Source organism: Lygodium microphyllum, chromosome 6 (assembly GCF_053477565.2).
Source record: "Lygodium microphyllum isolate KBCC chromosome 6, Lygodium_microphyllum_v1.1.10, whole genome shotgun sequence".
Lineage (NCBI taxonomy): Eukaryota > Viridiplantae > Streptophyta > Polypodiopsida > Schizaeales > Lygodiaceae > Lygodium > Lygodium microphyllum.
In genome coordinates, this window is record NC_141140.1 from 146,993,759 (window position 1) to 147,010,975 (window position 17,217).

At 41.3% G+C, this 17,217-nt stretch overlaps 1 protein-coding gene across 1 annotated transcript in view; it reads left to right on the plus strand.

The window, feature by feature from the left end:
- Nucleotides 1-16,452, plus strand: part of LOC148035266 (Tetratricopeptide repeat (TPR)-like superfamily protein) — a 37,222-nt gene extending 20,770 nt beyond the window's left edge. The window contains exons 2-6 of the mRNA XM_087680266.1: nt 12,971-13,057; nt 13,180-13,371; nt 13,460-13,546; nt 13,642-13,713; nt 13,972-16,452. Coding sequence (XP_087536392.1) covers nt 12,971-13,057; nt 13,180-13,371; nt 13,460-13,546; nt 13,642-13,713; nt 13,972-15,981 — 2,448 coding nt within the window. The 3' untranslated portion in view covers nt 15,982-16,452. The remainder of the gene's footprint in view (nt 1-12,970; nt 13,058-13,179; nt 13,372-13,459; nt 13,547-13,641; nt 13,714-13,971) is intronic.
- The last annotated feature ends 765 nt before the right edge of the window (nt 16,453-17,217 follow it).

Here is a 17,217-nt window from a genome sequence, read left to right on the forward strand (position 1 = left end):
GTAGGTCTAATGACGAGTGTACCATGTTAGGTTTTTTAGATAGATATATATGTGTAAGTACAAGTGCTAAGGATGTGTTCACACCCGAGCACATTTAAAGGCACGAGGGTCTTTATTCCCAACATATGGACAACTCTTGTATGTAGTGGATCATGGATATATTCAGCATGCATCTAGGGTACTTGCCACAAGGTCACTACTTAATGTACTAGTCACTATGAGGGGTATGCCGATGAGTACGAGTTTCACCCGAGCATTGGAACTATACTTTTGCATCAGCTTATGATCAATTTGGCATGAATTTTGCATCAATTTTGAGATAAAAATTTTGATCAGTTTTAACTCAGTTTTTGATAAGTTTGAGAATCTTTTATGGTCACTTTTGGGATTAGTTTTGCATCAGTTTTTGCATTGATTGCTGGTTAGTTTCTACAACAAGTTTGTGATCAGTTTGGGGTCACATTTGCAGGATTTTGTGATCAGTTCTCAGATCAGCAAATGATCAATTTATGGTTAGATTATGCTCATTTTCAATGGTTTACAATTGGTTCCATGGATAGCAACATGTTACTAAATGCCATTGACAGTTTTAGCCATGGTTTATATTGAAAATATGCTTTACAGTTTCTAGGTGTCTATTTTCAGGATTATTTAATTTTGAAAATTAATTAAATGGGTGGATAATGCTGAAAAATGGGTTTAGAAGGTTGTCACTTGGAAAAAATGCCTATGCAAATTGAGAAAACGTTTTTGGGGAATGGGTCTCAGCCATTGAATTAGTTTTACAGCTTGAGAGAGAGAGAGAGAGAGAGAGAGAGAGAGAGAGAGAGAGAGAGAGAGAGAGAGAGTTTGTCCATTTGTTGATCAGAAAACAGCAATTTGCAGCAAAAGATAGCCATCTGGGGGTCTCAGCAAGCAGGGGACAGCAAGGAGTCACCTTTCCAGGGCTAGCAACAGCATTGCTGGTCAAGCGACAACATTTTGGAGGTGTTTGGCAGTAGGTGATTGCATTAAATGCAGGTTGGAGCAGACAGAATTTAGGGTTTTCTCACGAAGAAAATGGGATTTCTCTCTCATCTTGACTATCTCTCACCTTCTCAATCTAGTGTCAGGAGATCTCAACATTTCTCAGCCATTTTGAGCAGATCTTAGTCAAATTTAGCAGATACCAGTAAGATCTTTGCTATAAACTCTAGTTTTTGCAGAAATTAGGGTTTTGCAGCCACCTTGGGACCCGTGCCAATAGGAGAAGGCATCATACAATGAAATCAGTACTTGAAATTCGTGGAATTAACAGGGATTTCAGATGTTAGGCCATCCATTGTGAATTGGGGCAACATTTGGTCAATTGGTGGGTTGCATTTGTGCAATTCTTGGGTGAAAATCAAGGGGCAATTGACCCAAATCGCTTGCTGATTGTATATACAACAAGGGACTTTTGAGATCGGCAAATGAGATTGTGAAATCTCAATTTGTACTCAATCCATTAGCAATTAAAGCTAGTACTGAAAGGAGCGTTAGTTTTGGGGCCAATTGGGTATTTATTGTTCAAGATTATTAAGGTAAATTGTGCATTTCAATTTATGTTTATTTGCTAATTGTAGTATTTAAGTGCTTAATCAAGGAATTACCACTCTCTCCAAGAAGAAAGGTTAGTTTTAGCAGCTTTGGCTCCTTAATAGTGTGCATTGAGTCATATGACTCCCAGAGGTGATTTGTTGCAGGATCTTTGTCAGTTAGATGGTCGTCACTATTGGTGACATCTCTTTGGTGCCTATTAGTGGTGTTGGCACCTTGCCTCTATTGTCGGACTGTACATTGAGCTTTGTTTTAGAGGCCTTACATGTTCAAGACTTGGGTTTCTCTCTTTTCTCAATTTGTGGCCTTCTTAGCTTCGAGACCCATGCTCTCTTCACCAAGCCAGCCATCTTTGTTGAGGACTCTTTTACAGGAGCCGCTTTTGTAATAGGTTGAAAGGAGCTATCTATACTCCATTCCCCTTTCATTGTGCAAGGTCCTCTGAGGTAGCTTTCTATTGCTCCCCCCATTCTTGATTGTGTACCATTTATCCCATAGGTTTTATCCTATCCCCCAATATCCTCTTGGTGGTTTCCTCATGCCTCCCATCCCTTTCAGAGGGGAACGATATTAGTGATGCGATTGTGGATTTCTTGGCCCTTTGTGTTTCGAGAGGGGCTTCCCAGGATCGTGAGGAGTTTTTTTAGGATTTCTAGTCTACTTTGGGCCTTTTCTTTATATGGCAATCTCTTTTCTTCGTCATTGAGCTACCATTCCTTGTTGCTTGGCCCTTGGTCCCTGTTGTTTCTATGCAGTCTCTAGCGCCTTTGATAGTTCCTCGCTATCGTCTCATAGTTGGGTTAGAGGCCTGGCTCATTCGTACGTGTGACTGGAGTTTTCAAGAGTTTTTATGTGGAGAGGGGGTCTTGTTCCTTGGTTGGCTTTCTACATTGACGGACTTTATTGGCGTTGGCACTCTTCTTGCCACCCTTGGATCCACATTTTCTTTGGCCTTCTGTTGCATCTAGGATTTAAGAGGGGGTGTTAGCAGTCATGTGTATCTTGTGTGGTCATCTCTTGTCTTGAGCCTTAGTCTGAGTTAGATGAGGATGTTAGGAGCTTTGATATTGTATTTGTTTGTCATTTTATGTGTTTTAGACACTTTAGATGAAGGGCATATTAGTGCATTTCATTTGTGGCTCTTTTGGCCATTTTTAGGGTTTGACCATATTTAGGGTTTTGCCACTTTTTGCCTATATATAGGTGGCTTGCCCTCCCACTCTCATTATCCATAATTTATCCTTTGTAATGAGCCAGCCCTCCTCATTCTCTCTTCCCCGTGCTACATCTAGAGCCCACATTGATGTGTAGAGTTGTTGGTTGGGGTTGACTGTTGCAGGCTTGTACCTTTAGCCATTGTAGTCAGGTTGTTCTTTCTTTCTCCCACGTTCTCTCTCTATCTCCTCCTCCTGCTCTAGGTGTTCACTTTCCTCTTTCGGTTGTGCACCCTCATAGTCGGATTGCATTTATCAGCCCCAGGGTATCATGTAGCAGGTTGGCCACATTTAGAGGCCATTTTGCTGGTTGAGTGGTTTTTGGGGTCTTTTGCTATATAGAGCTGCCCCCCCACTAGTTGGCAGATCATCTTCTTCTATTCCTTGGCAGGTGCTCCATCAAGTGGCTCTAGTCTTCTTTGTTTTTGGCATGGGCAGCAAGTTGGATATTCTCCATCTCCATCATTGTCACCATCTCCGCCACTATTTGTGTTGCTAGTATCATCTCAGCTTGATCCGGTGCCCTCATTGACACCTCGGGCTGCATGCAGGGATTGATCAATCAACTCCTTTGTATTCAGCATTCTTTTTAGTAAGTGTCGATCCCATTGAGTGGAGACCCCCTTGGTTGAAAACACAGATTTTCAGCCATCTACCCCTTGCTAAAAACACTGAATTTTTGCGTTCTACTGATACAAACGACTTAGGTGGGCCATCTATAATCCTTCCATCACAAAGATGTAGCTGATTTCCGCCATTTGCGACCATTTACAACAAAATACAGATTTTTGTGGGTGTTTGCAGGTGTTGAAGATGTCTTATCATTGGTTCAATGGCTTTCATGACTTTGATGAGATCTCTCATTACTCCTCTAAGAGGTGGTGCGATCATCGTGAAGATCAAAGTTCTCAGTCCTGTTTTGAACGTGCATGCTCTTCTGATAGGCCACACAGATTGGAGCAGTACTCTCCTCCCTCTCTCCATGTCAACCATAAGGCTCGTCCTTCTAGCCCTTGGATGCCTATGATGGCACCGTCAATACAGGTGCATGTTTTTCCTTCTCTTCCAAAGAAGACTGTCTAGATAGATCAAATTATTCGCTTTGGTCTTGTAAGGTGGAATATATTCTTGACACCTTCGATCTTTGGGAGTTTTGTTACCCATCCTATTCCTGATCTCATGGAGGATCTGAGAGTGGGATGGACAATGGATCGTGCGGCCCTATGGAACCATCTCAATTCTAGAGCTCGATCTTTCCTCTTTATAAGCTTTACAGGATGCTATCCTAGTGCATGTGCGGATGTTGCGACATGCAGTGGAAGTGTGGATAAAGCTTGCTTCTTAATACCATTAGAATACATTTTTCCACCAAATTACTCTTGAGAAGAAATTATGGATGCTCGTTATTGATGACTCTCCTTCCATAAAGGATCACATCAACACATTGGAGGATATGAGGGATGAGCTTTCTTCCCTCAGCAAATCATCTTTTCTGAGGATATGGCTATGATTCTTTTGGCTCAATTGCCCTTTCTGAAATACAATGTCTTCTACACTAGCCTTCGTACATTGAGGACCTATGAAACTCTTCTTTGGAAGGAGTTTGCCTTGCTTGTCTTGAAGCATGATGAGGCTTTAAAAGAGGTAGCCAGTGGATCCAACTCCAGAGTCCATGAAAGCTTTTACTGCAGGTACGGGATGGGGGAAGAAGAAGGAGAAATCAAAGACCAAGCCCAAGAAGGAGAGACAAGTGCAATCTTTAGAATTTGACACAGATTCGGAGAAGTCTTGATGCCTATACTGTGGGAGGGGATGCATCCTGAGGAGAAGCATACCTTCATCTTTGTGTGGGAGTGAAGGATGGAACTCCATCATCTGGGTCTTCCTCTATCTCTACACTAGTTGTCACCCATGAGTCCATGTTCTTTCATGTACATGTGTTGGAGTCTTCTTCTTCAGTGGTTGACTCGACTTCAAAGAGCCCTTGGCTCATTGACCTTGTTTACCATCTCTCCCATAGGCACCTTCCCATCCCCCACTCTCTCTTTCGGTGTGGTTCCCTTGTATCCCCCATCCCTTTCAAGGATGATCTCGATGATGCTGCTGTGGATTTCATGGCCCTTAGTATTTCAAGGGGGGACTTCCTAGGATAGTGAGGAGCGTCTTCATCGGTGGTCTAAATTGACGGACTTGATCAGCATTGGCACTCTTCTTGTCACCCTCAAATTTGCATCTTCTTCAGCCTTCAGCCATAACCAAGATTTGAGAGGGGTGTTAGTAGTCATGTTTGTCATGCATTGCCATTGTAGCCTTAGTTTGAGTTAGATGGGGACATTAGGAGATCTGACATATCTATTATGTGCTTTGACGGAGGAGGCAGCTCATTCTAGAGCATGTATTTCTTCTTCCAGTTGAGTTTTATGTGCCTTTCTTGTATTTCTAGTCAGTTTCCAGCCCTTTCTAGTGGCTGCCTGCTGCCTATGATGCCATGCCATTATTTTTTGGATTTTTTTGTGCAATCGGACTGCATTTATTGCAGCCCTAGGGTATTATTTAGTAGGTTGGCCAGATGTAGAGGCCATTTTGCTGGCCGGTCAGTTTTTGGGGTCATTTGCTATATACACCTGCTCCCCACTAGTTGTCAGATCATTATCTTATATTCCTTGGCAGGTGCAGTCTTCTCTCTTCTCGGTGTTAATAGCAAGTTGGACATTTTTTGTCTTTGTCACAATTGGTGGTGTTGTCATCATTTCAGCTTGATTTGGTGTCCTCACTGACGCCTTGGGTTGTATGTAGGGATTGATAGACCCACTCCTTTGTATTCAACGTTCTTCTCAATTAGTGCAGATTTCTTTTCTTCATCTCTTGCACTCTCTCTCTCTCTCTCTGAGTTTGTGGTTCTCTTCTATTGCGCACTTTCACATCAACATCCATGTGTGTACCTTCAGAGACACTCGCTTCATCATGGTTATCAGATTGTACAATCGATCCAATTCCAGTCATATATCTGGAGCAATAGTTAGATGCTCTATGTGGGCTATAATGGCCAGTGTGCACGAGAGAGAGAGAGAGAGAGAGAGAGAGAGAGAGAGAGAGAGAGAGAATTGGATGCAGGTATTTAGCTTGTCCCAATGTGCCTATATCTTTGCCAACTTAGCTTTCTCATGCAAAGAAAGCTTGGATAAATCATAAGCTATAGGATGCTCTATGGCCTAAGGTATGTTCTCCGCCGAATCATAGGGCTCCAAGATGGCAATTATCATTACTTGTCATATATCGTAATTCTCCCCGTTGAGTTTTTGATCTTGAGAAAGAGCCGGTAACATGGGGACCATATGGTCCATAATATCTTGGATGTTATGCCCTTAACCATCCGTATGGGCCCTAGTAGCATTGGTCACAGTGGTTGTGAAGTGACTTAGTGTAAATGCACTAAGGACACTTTGGGGTTAGGGTAGTTGAGTCCTATTTATAGGAATTGAGGCTTTATTGTGTGTCGTGTCCCATACACAGGTTGGATCCTAAGGAGACGTTTCATTGGAATTCTATGTCGAGCTTGGAAGACATTGTTACTCGAATAACTTGCACAAAAACAAGGGCAATCCCTTGTGACTTCGAAAATGCAGCTTGCTAGGGTGTTCTACGCTTGTCAAACTTGCTTCGATTGTTGGAGGTGATGAAAACTTACAAGTTGCTGCAAATGGCTGAAAACATAGTCTTTTCTCCTTCACGAATAGCAAAATTTGCAAAAAATAAAACGACATTTTCTCCTTTCCCATGCTTATCCACTCGTCTCAGGGTTCTATTGATGCACAACCTTCCATTTGCCCTTGAACGCTGAAAATGCAGCCTTTTGTCACACTGAAATCTCCCCTTTAGGTTTTCCCTCGTTCAATTAGTTCTTCAACTTTGCTTTGGTACTATGTTAGAGCGCAACGAATGTAGAAGCGTATGACCGGGTTGAGAGAGAGAGAGAGAGAGAGAGAGAGAGAGAGAGAGAGAGAGAGAGTTCTCTTGTAATACATAGACTAAAAGAGATAGATTGATAATGATAAGCGAGTTGGAAGCACAACTAATAGTGGCTCAATAAATAGGCTAATGTGCATCTAAATGTTTGATCTTTATTTAATGTTAAGTGGTGTTAACAATGTTCACACCTAGACACACACATTTACATACACTAATGTATGTGAACACACTGGGATGAGTAAGAACTAACAAACCTCCCTTTAGGTCATGGTTGATTGAACTTTTGATGTGAAACATAGAAAAGAGAAAATGGGAAGGTCATATCTCGATAGAGGCAATGCCTAATCCCTTACAATAGACTCTAGGAAGGTGATATATAAATGAGAGAGATACAACATGAGCTAGGTCATGACATGGTCTATAGACAAGCCAAGGGACCCGAAGTAGATGTTTGAGAGGTGCGTATGCATGGCGTAGAGGAATCCAATATGGCTCAAAGGATTGGGCACATGACTAGAGGTTGAATACCCATGTATAGCTTTTGGCTCAACTTAGAGGTCATGGAGAAAGTGGTTACAACCCCCTTGAAAGATAACTCCTTTGAGAATTGGAAGGAAAGGAAGCAAAAGAAGCACAACTTGTTTTGGATTAATAAGTGACAAAAAGGTCTTAGTGTATGCATATGCATGTCTAGTGTCTAGTTTTGATTGCAGTCATATTTTATTTAATTTTTAATTGTTAAAATTAAATGGGAAAAATGATTCTCAATGTTAATGTGGAGGAAATCGTGGCCAAAACTGGTCGCTGTGGAGGTTTGCCAAGCACTAGACGTTTGATGGGTAATTTTACGCTCGATGTCTACAAACTTGAGTTGTCTTCAATGTGTCATCAAAGGCCTCGATTGGATATCAATGCCACATTACCCTCTTTAATGACTCTTCGCACGTTAATTGGCTCAAAGCCCATAGTCACTAGTCCATGGTTGTGTTCATGCAACTACACGTGTGCATAACTTGTGTGTACCTTGAATCCCATGTGTGCATTAAAATAATACACAAATAGTTGCAGTTGTTAGTTTTCCCCATAACGTCACATGAATTAACATGACATAGTTGCAACTTGCACACCAACATTATATAGTATCACATGGTAGATTGGTGAACTCGGGCAATTTAGTAGCCTTTAGCCATTCGTGATATAATGATAGTGTAGGAGAACATCAGGGACAAAGAAAGCATTCGAAGGGGGGAACAACTTTAGTGATTGGTGAGGTAAGGGAAGGAAGGAGAGTAATGATGTTGTTACGAGGATGTGAATTTTTAATGTAATGCTCTTTGGACACTTACGTTGGGACAATTAAGTTGTGCACGTGTGGTGCATATGCGAGATTAAGCTGTGTGTGTCACAGTGATAGATAACCCTAGCTTTGGTAGTGGGGGACATTGACGAATGTTGTTGTGGACACGTGCGAGTGGGGTGGGTAGGATAGATCTTGCTCAAAGACATTGAATAGCCCCTTGGAAATGACATTTGGTGTTATGGCAGTTAGGGAATTAATGATTTAATGCCCTAGATTAAAGTTTGTGAAAACTTTCCATACTTTGAGATTCAAAGAGGTTAGGAATTTAAAATTGGGGCTGGACATGGCCAAAGTTTGAGCAGAGGCCATGCATTTTCCAATTTAATTAAAAATACTAAAGCAAGCAAAAGCTTGAAGGAACTTGTTCTCTTGGAGAAATCAGAGCTAAAATGCAGAAATCTTCTCTCTCTTACTTTATTTCTCTAATCTTGATTAAATGCATGGGCAATGTGTTGCTGATTGAGAATTGCAAACCTTAGTCTGAAATCAGCAAGGTTTAGGGTTTGCATATCTCCACTAGGATATGCACATGCATCTTAGTAATTGAAGAAACTCGTCGATGCAAACTTGGGCAGTGGATAGCAGAGTGGTTGAGATTGTAGAGGTCTATAGGAGGGCTCATTTGCATGCAAGGAAAATGGTTTAATTTGAGCTTCCCTTGATGGTGAATCAAGGGATAAATTGAATTTTAGGATTGATGGTTACAAAGGACGAGTATTCCAAATGTTGCTGAAGGATTGGCTCAACCAATTGAGAAAGTTGGAAACTCGAGGGCGTATCTTGAGTTCAAGGCAAGACTTGCTATCTTCTTGGGGATTTGAGTCATATCTTAGTTGTGCAATAGGGATTTGGAATTAATGTGGGCCTAGTTGGGCGTTAGCTTATCTCAATTTCACAAGTTAATCTAGTTGGATGTGTAAAGTGCTAAATTTCTTAATTTGTCATTTTTTGTGTTAGTTATTACTCATCCTTGTGTGAATACACATTAGTGTGTGTAAAAGTGTGTATCTAAGTGTAGACACCTTTTATATCACTTAGCATTAATAAGGGTTACTAGTTTAAGCATACAACTTAGCCTATATATTGAGGCCCTATCAGTCTCATCACCACCAAGACTATTCACCATAGTTGCTTTGATGGACTTGCCATGTGCCCTCAAGGTACTTTCAAATTGTGCATCTATTATTCTATCCCTTTTGTTGCCGCACCTGGTTGCCTCCATGTGCTGCCCAAAATGTGGCATTGATTTTTTTCACGTGTTTACATGACATGTCATCCTCCTTTTGTCTCGACATACATTTACTTGGTACAAAGATAATGGACCATTTTGAAGAGGGTTCAACATGGAAGTGGGTGAGTACCTTGCGAAAAAGGTTTTCCGCTTTACAAATAGACCTTCTCAATACTGTTTTTCAATAAGAAAACATTTATTAAGGGGGAGAAAACGTCACTTTAGTTAATATAACCTTAATTATGTGATGTTATGAGAAAACCTTGAGAAAACATATCTTAAGGGGGAGAAAATGTCACTTTAATTAATATAACCTTAATTATGTGATGTTATGAGGAAACTTGGAGAGTTACGACTCTCAGTATTGTCACGAGGATGTGAAATTCTGAGAGGCTTTAATCTTGTTGATAATATTTGATTAAGTTATTAATAAAGTGTGCAAGGTTGTTTAAGCACATGTGATGTACATAGCAATTATTTCATGGTAATAGACCAAGGACCTCGAGGATACAGTGGGTGTTAAAGGCAAAAGTTATGATAAGTTATGCTAGTTGGGCTGGGGGGGTCAGTTGGTGTCAATTTTGACCCTGGGACAATTATTTGACCATTAGTAAGTGTCGGTTGTGACATTAGGGACTAGCATTGATTAATTAATTAATCAATGCTAGTCTAAGGGTCAACAGAGGTTGAGGACCAACCACTCCAAGTTGCAAATGGCCTAGCCAATTTAATTATGGATAGGCACATTTAATTTTGGGTATAGTCAGAAGGGTTGAAATTAATTTTCAAGATTATTTAATTCTCGAAATTAATTAAATGGTTGGATAATGCTGAAAATGGATTTAGAAGGCTACCACTTGGCAAAAATGCCCATACAAATTGATAACATTTTTTAGGGCTAGGTCTCAGCCATTTAGTTAGTTTATAGCGAGAGAGAGAGAGAGAGAGAGAGAGAGAGAGAGAGAGAGAGAGAGAGAGAGAGAGTTGTTGGTCTATTTTTTGATCAGAGAACGGCCATTTGCTGCAAAAGACAGCCATCTGGGGGCCTCAGTAGGCAGGGGACAGCAAGGAGTCACCTTCCAGGGCTTGGCAACAGCATTGCTGATCAGGTGACAGCATTTTGGGGGTACTTGGCAGTAGGTGACTGTATTAAATGCAGGCTGGAGTAGCAGTAGGTAGAATTTAGGGTTCTATCGTGAAGAAAATCAGATTTCTGTCTCATCTTGGCTCTCTCACCCTCTCTAACCATTCTTAGGAGATATAAGCATTTCTCAGCCATTTTCAGTAGATCTCAGCCAAATTTGGTGGATAGCAAGGAGATCTCTATTGTGAACCCTAAATTTCTGCAGAAATTAGGGTTTGATGGCCATCTCGGGACTTGTGCCAATTGGTGAAAGCATCCTGCACTGAATTCAGCATCTGAAATTTGTGTAATTTTTAGGGAATTCAGATGCCAGCCCATTTATTGTAATTTGGGGCAGCATTTGGCTAGTTGGTCGTTCCATTTGTGCAATTCTTGGGTGCAAAATCAAGAGGCAATTGGCTTGAATTATTTGCTGATTGTTGCTACAACAAAGAGGCTTTTTGGAACAGCAGAGGAGATTGTGAATATCAGTTTGTACTCATTCCATTAGCAATCAAGGTAAAGAAATACCGAAAGGGGCGCCAGTTTTGGGGCCAACAGGGTGTCCAATGTCCAAGGTTATTAAGGTAAATTGTGCATTTCAATTTATGTTTATTTGTTGATTGCTGTAATTAAGTGGGAGACATTAACCCTAGTCGCAATATAACACATTCATTAATGTTAAAAGAGTCTTCTGTTTGTTTGGGTAGTGAATCTTGCAGCTCTCCTCTCTTTGCAAAAACTTTTTCCGACTTCTACTCCTCTCCAGATTTGGTTGGCTGCATCTTCTCTCCCCTCTCTTAATCGTGCACTCTAAAGCTTTGTTGCATGTACTATTTGGCCCACTCAGCATTTCACTTGGGATTTGCTATCATTTCAGGGTGAAACACAATGTTTTAGGGGTGGAAAGTTTCATGCTTACCTTGTCCAATATGTTGACTAAGTTGAGTTGTCTGAGAGAGAGAGAGAGAGAGAGAGATGCAAATGTCAAGCATGTATTATAGGGTGATAGCTTTAGAATGGGAGGCCCAAAGCTTGTGAGTTGTTCATGGTGGATGCAAGGTTTGTGAGGTTTCATCCATGTAGACGAGAACATGTGTATTATGGTAGTATTAGACCGCTGTGGGTGTGCCGACTAATGTTTTGAGTGCATGCTAATACTAGGCTTGATGCTGAGCTAATACTACTAATGCGCTGTGCTGATGTTAATGTTTTGAGTGCATGCCAATGCTATGATTGGATGTTGAGCTGATACTTTAAACTTATAATTTTTGCTGCACATGTAACTCATAGTTGTAGGGATTTTTGGAAATGGAAATAGGTTTTGGACTCTCGAAACAGAGTTTTGATGTTGATTTGAAAGGGTGAAACAGAATGCTAGTTTCTAGATATAGGTATACATATTTGTAGTGCAAGCCACTAGTTTGGCCTTTGCATGATGTGATGCTTAAGTTTCCGAACACACAAGCTACACGCTATTAGGTAGCTACTAGCTACCAACAAGAGTCGAGATGTACTAGTAGTTCCATGGTTGTAAAACTCTTCTGTGCTTGCATGTATTCACTCACTATGGATGTGGCTATAATGAAGAGAAACAGGCTGCAAATTATGCAATGCAACTAGAAATTGAAGGCTAGAAACGAAAGTTGACAAACCAAAGCACAGCTGTAGTGTTAGAATTTGTCAATTGTGGGCAATGCTCATGTAATTCGTGTGGTGTGGACACTTTAATTAATAACTGTCACTTCAGTGTGTGTGTACCTAGTGTCTTTATATTTAAAAGTGGTGATACTAGGGACTAGAGTTAGTTAGCTTAACACTAGTTAGTTGGTGGAGGGCTGGTTAGGTACCCTTGACCTAACTTAGGTTGTACCTTCACACCTTTCAGTTCAGTTCAGCAAGTACACTCTACTCTCTTTCTTCAGCTCACTCACTGTCACTGTCTTGTTTCTTTCTCCCCCATAGCTGATTTCTTTTTCTCACATGTAGTTGAGAAAATCTTGTGTGCTTGCATGCATTCACTCACTATGGAAGGCTATAAACGATAATCAACAAACTAAAGCACTTCTGTAGCTGCCAAAAATCTTGTGTACTTGCGTGCATTCACTCACTATAGATGGCTATAATGAAGAGAAACAGCCTGCAAATTATGCAATATGACAAGAAATTGAAGGCTAGTAATGAAAATCGACAAACTAAAGCACATTGTTGTCAGCCAGAAATGGAAACATAGTTGGGTAAATCTCAATGCCCCTGCCATCCCCTCTCTGCCCAAATGACAAAGCCAAAAGCTGAACGCATGCCTGAAGGGGAATGTTTCAGAGTCTCTGAGACAACACTGTTTTGGGCAACTATGTTTGACATGTTGACAGTGAGCAGTCGGTAAAATGGATAATAAAACTTGCTACTGTTAGTTCATTCACAAACTTTTGAGTGCAATCACTTGCGGCGTGTTTTGTGAAGAATATTAATACTGGATTTTTCTTATCACATAGGTGCTTCACAACATTGCAGTGGCAGAGTACTTTCGTGAAGGATGCACAGATCCACAGCAACTTCTGGACATCTTATCAAAAGTCAAGGTGCTCATGTGTAGTTTTGATTTCCTTGCTGCCAATTTTAAGAAGGGTATTCCCCTGGTCATACAAATTGCTTTTTTCGTTGGACTCGTCTGATGATTTATAGGTCGCCGTGAAAATTTCAGAGGAGAATGGAGGAACTTTCAAAAAGTGCTGGTGAGCAGTTAGATGCAATAAGTTCATCTGCGAACAATTCCTCAAATAGTAGTTCTAGTTTCAAAGGAAACACAGCTGTATCAGCTGGTGCTGCATCACCAAACACTGATGCAGTTGCTTATGCAGAGGATTATGACACCTCAATACCAACTTTTAACACTGTATGTCCCTCTACTCAACATGGTGTTTTTAATTCCTGATCTGTGATGTTTTTGGCGGTAGTAATAATTTTTTTGTTGTCTTGAACAGGCGGTTGTTCTTTATCATCTTCAGCAGTTTGCAGCAGCACTTGCTATGCTTGGCCCTTTGTACAAGAACATTGAGCCAATTGATGAGGTTTTGTCCAAACATATGCCTCGAAACTTCTCCAACTAATTTCATGAAGCACTGAATGTAAACCATTCATATTGATGTAAGTTTCTTGAATGCAGCCAGCAGCATTGCACATATGTCTATTGATGTTGGATATCACTTTGGCCTCTTGTCAGCTCAGAAAAGCTGCTGTAAGTGATTTTCATTTTCTTGGCCACCTTTATGTTGGCATTGTTGTTATGTATCAACCAGCAATAGCTTGGTCTACTTAGGTTGTAGTATACCACCCTTGCCTGGAAATTTCTGGGGTGTACATCTGAGATTACGAGTGCCCAACTCATGCACCATTGCTGAATGCTTACCTTTTTCTAATGTAAAAAGTGGAGATCACATCTTTTGGGGTATGTAGTTTTGATCAGATTAAGTTGTTGGCTTTGTTTTTTGCACAGGACGTATTCCAGTACATGGAAAGAGTTTTTGGTTTAGGCTTTCTAGTAACCACTTCTGAAAGTGGTAGCAACATACCTTCTCAATCGATGTTACTCTCAAGTACAGCAGACTCCACTTCTGGTCTTGGAAATTCAGGCCTGTCTACCAGCTCTCCAGTTAGTACAATTGCTGAAGCCAGCCTCACCAGATCCTCTTCTGAAGAAGTTCTTGATGAAGAGGTGTTAAGCCTGGGCTTGGATATGGAAGGTTCAAATTCAGCAAAATCAGCTGCTCCTCTGTCAATGCTTTCAACAGCTGCAAGGGTTTCACAAGAGAGACCGCCTTCAGCACCAAGGGATTCTAATGTCAAAATTTTGCTGCATTTGTACAAGGTTCGTCTTCTGTTATGCACAGGGAACATAAAGGCTGCAAAAAGAGAGGTGAAAATGGCAATGAACTTGGCTCGGGGGAGGGATTATTTGACAGCCCTGATTTTGAAGGCTCAGCTAGAGTATTCACGAGGTAATCACCGGAAGGCAGTGAAACTTCTAATGACGTGTAGTGGCAAGGAGCCAGCAATGAGAACTCTTTTCCTAAATAACCTGGGTTGCATACATCATCAACTGAGAAAAGACACCACTGCTTACGTTTACTTTTTGAAGGCTCTCCAAAGTTGTACATTGTCAACTATTGAGAAGCCTTTGAAGCTCTCTATATTCTCGCGGGATAAATCTCTTTCTATTCTTTATAACTGTGGTCTGCAGCAATTGAGATTAGGGAACCCAGTTCTAGCTGCACGATGCTTTCAAGAAGCAGGTCCGTTATATTATAATCAACCTCTGTTGTGGCTGCGGCTATCAGAGTGCTGCATATCTGCATTGGAGAAGGGCCTGCTGGAAGTTGGTGGGTATGATGTCACTATCAAGAAAGATGAATTGAAGGTGTGCTCTGTGGGAGAAGGCAAGTGGCGTCGGCTGGTTTTGCCTGGTGGGAGCCTGAATGCGACATTGTCAAGTGCAAGCTCATCTTTTAAGGTTGAAGATGGTGACAGTAGCAGCTTGTCTGTTAATACCCATCTGAACAATGGGATGGAGTTCTTTGTCCCTGGACGGCCACACAAGCTTAGTCTAGTTTTTGCTCGTCAGTGTCTCAACAATGCAGCGCACCTGTTGAAGCAGTTAAATACCAGGGCTTCAAATGACTCAATTGAGACTGTTTCTGCAGAGCCCAAGGAGGAGAGCCGTCAAGATGCAAAGAATACACCCATCCAGAAAGGGGGCAATTCCAAAGGGGGAGTTGTGTCACTGCAGACCAATTCAAATGGCAATAACAAAGAAAGCAAAGGCAGCAGTGTAAGCACAATCTCAACTTCTGTATCTGCTTTTGAAGAGCAGAAATTAAAGCAGAACTCATCCATCTTGCAGTATGTGTTGGCTGATCTAGCATTTGTGGAGCTTTGTCTGGAAAACCCAATAAAAGCATTAAAAGTTGCACAGAGGCTACTGTTGCAGGCTGACTGTGCTAAGCCTTTCAAGTTTTTGGGCCACATGTATGCAGCTGAGGCTCTGTGTCTATTGAATAGACCAAGGGAAGCTGCAAGCAATCTGTCTAATTGTATATCTGAGAGCAGCAGTTTTGAAACACCTTCAAATGGAGGCGATGAAGATGGACAAAAGTGGAAAAGTGGAGATAACAGTGAAGCCAGTGGAGAGGGTGATGATGGAGGGAGTAATGTGACAGGAAATACTTTACTTGGAGGGGCACTGCCTGAGGCATTAAGTATATCCAGCTTAACTGGTACAAGAGCACGGGCATCGTTGTATGTCAACCTTGCTATGGTCTATGTGATGCAGGGTGATCTTTCTCAAGCACAGCACTTCGCAATGCAGGCACTATCTATCACTCCGGCAAACCCATTGGCTGTGTTGTCTGTGGTGTATGTGGAGCTGATGCAAGGAAGAACACAGGAGGCAATATCATTGTTGAAGCATTGCCGGCACCTTTGTATCTTGAGCTCAAGAAAGGGTTGATGAGCCCTCCAATCTTTCAGTATTATTGTACCTGCAGAATCTTCTTTCTTTGCTGGAAGTCAGAGCATGAAACATGAAGCTCTGTAGCTTCTTGTATCATAATTTGTTAACCTAGGCTGTTAAGGTGTCGCTTCCTGACCCTTAATCTACAGATTAGTAAAGATTGTCAAAAGATGAACTCATAGAAGCTGATGTCCTGAATAAATGCAAGTAGGGTTTCAACAGAGGGCTATTCTGTTCTTGTGCCGTTGTGAATCCCATCAACAGCCTTTTGGTTGTTAGTACAGGCAATCTGCCCCGAGTGAGTTCTATGCAAACACTTATGAAGCTGCTCTTTGCTTCTGGTGGTGCTTGCATTACCCTGCACAACATTTTCTTGCCTTGAAAGTACCCAGACAAAGTGCTGCCACTTTTTGAGCAGTCGGGACGGTTAGTACTTTTTAGAACTTGGGTCGAGAAGACTTGCAATTCCTTTCAGCGTATTTGATCATGCTTGCAGAAAGTGGTTTTTCCTGCTTTCTGTTTTTAGGACACTGGTTGTAAACTAGCTGTAACACGTACATGGAACATCCACAGCCATATGTAGGAAAACTTAGCCTAACTCCACTATCTCAGATGTAATTTCCGATGAACAGCTAAGAGAGAGAGAGAGAGAGAGAGAGAGAGAGAGAGAGAGAGAGAGAGCCTTGATTACGTTTTTGACAACAGTGTAACAAAACAGTAGCCTTCTTTGGGAGATCTGGTTAATCTCTTATATGTTGATGCACGCCGTTTCATCTGATGTTCTTTTTGGTGAATATGCCAGTGTTTGAGGACTTCAGGTGCCATCTTTTATTTGGAAGGGTGCAGGGTTTAAGAATTATGCTGTTTTATTACATAACTGGACTTAACAAAGTGAAACTGATCTTGTAATTCCTGGTGTACAGGCACAAGCTGACATGACTTACAAACCACACGTTCCTGGTCGTGGCATGTAAGGCTGTTTGCGTGTATGTGGAGAGGTAATGTAGCCTGTATCTCTCAGAATACCAATGCCTAATCACAGTAGGTGGCCCATGAAGTCCATGATGTAGAGGAGTATCACGACTTCCACATACCTTAGTCTTGATCCTAAATTTAACCTTACGAATGATAAGAGTAATTAAAGTAAGTTTGAGTAGGTGCGATGCTAAGAGAGGCATTAGGAAGTGGTTTTTGATAATGCAATGGAAATTGCCTAGTCCAATTGGAAAAAAT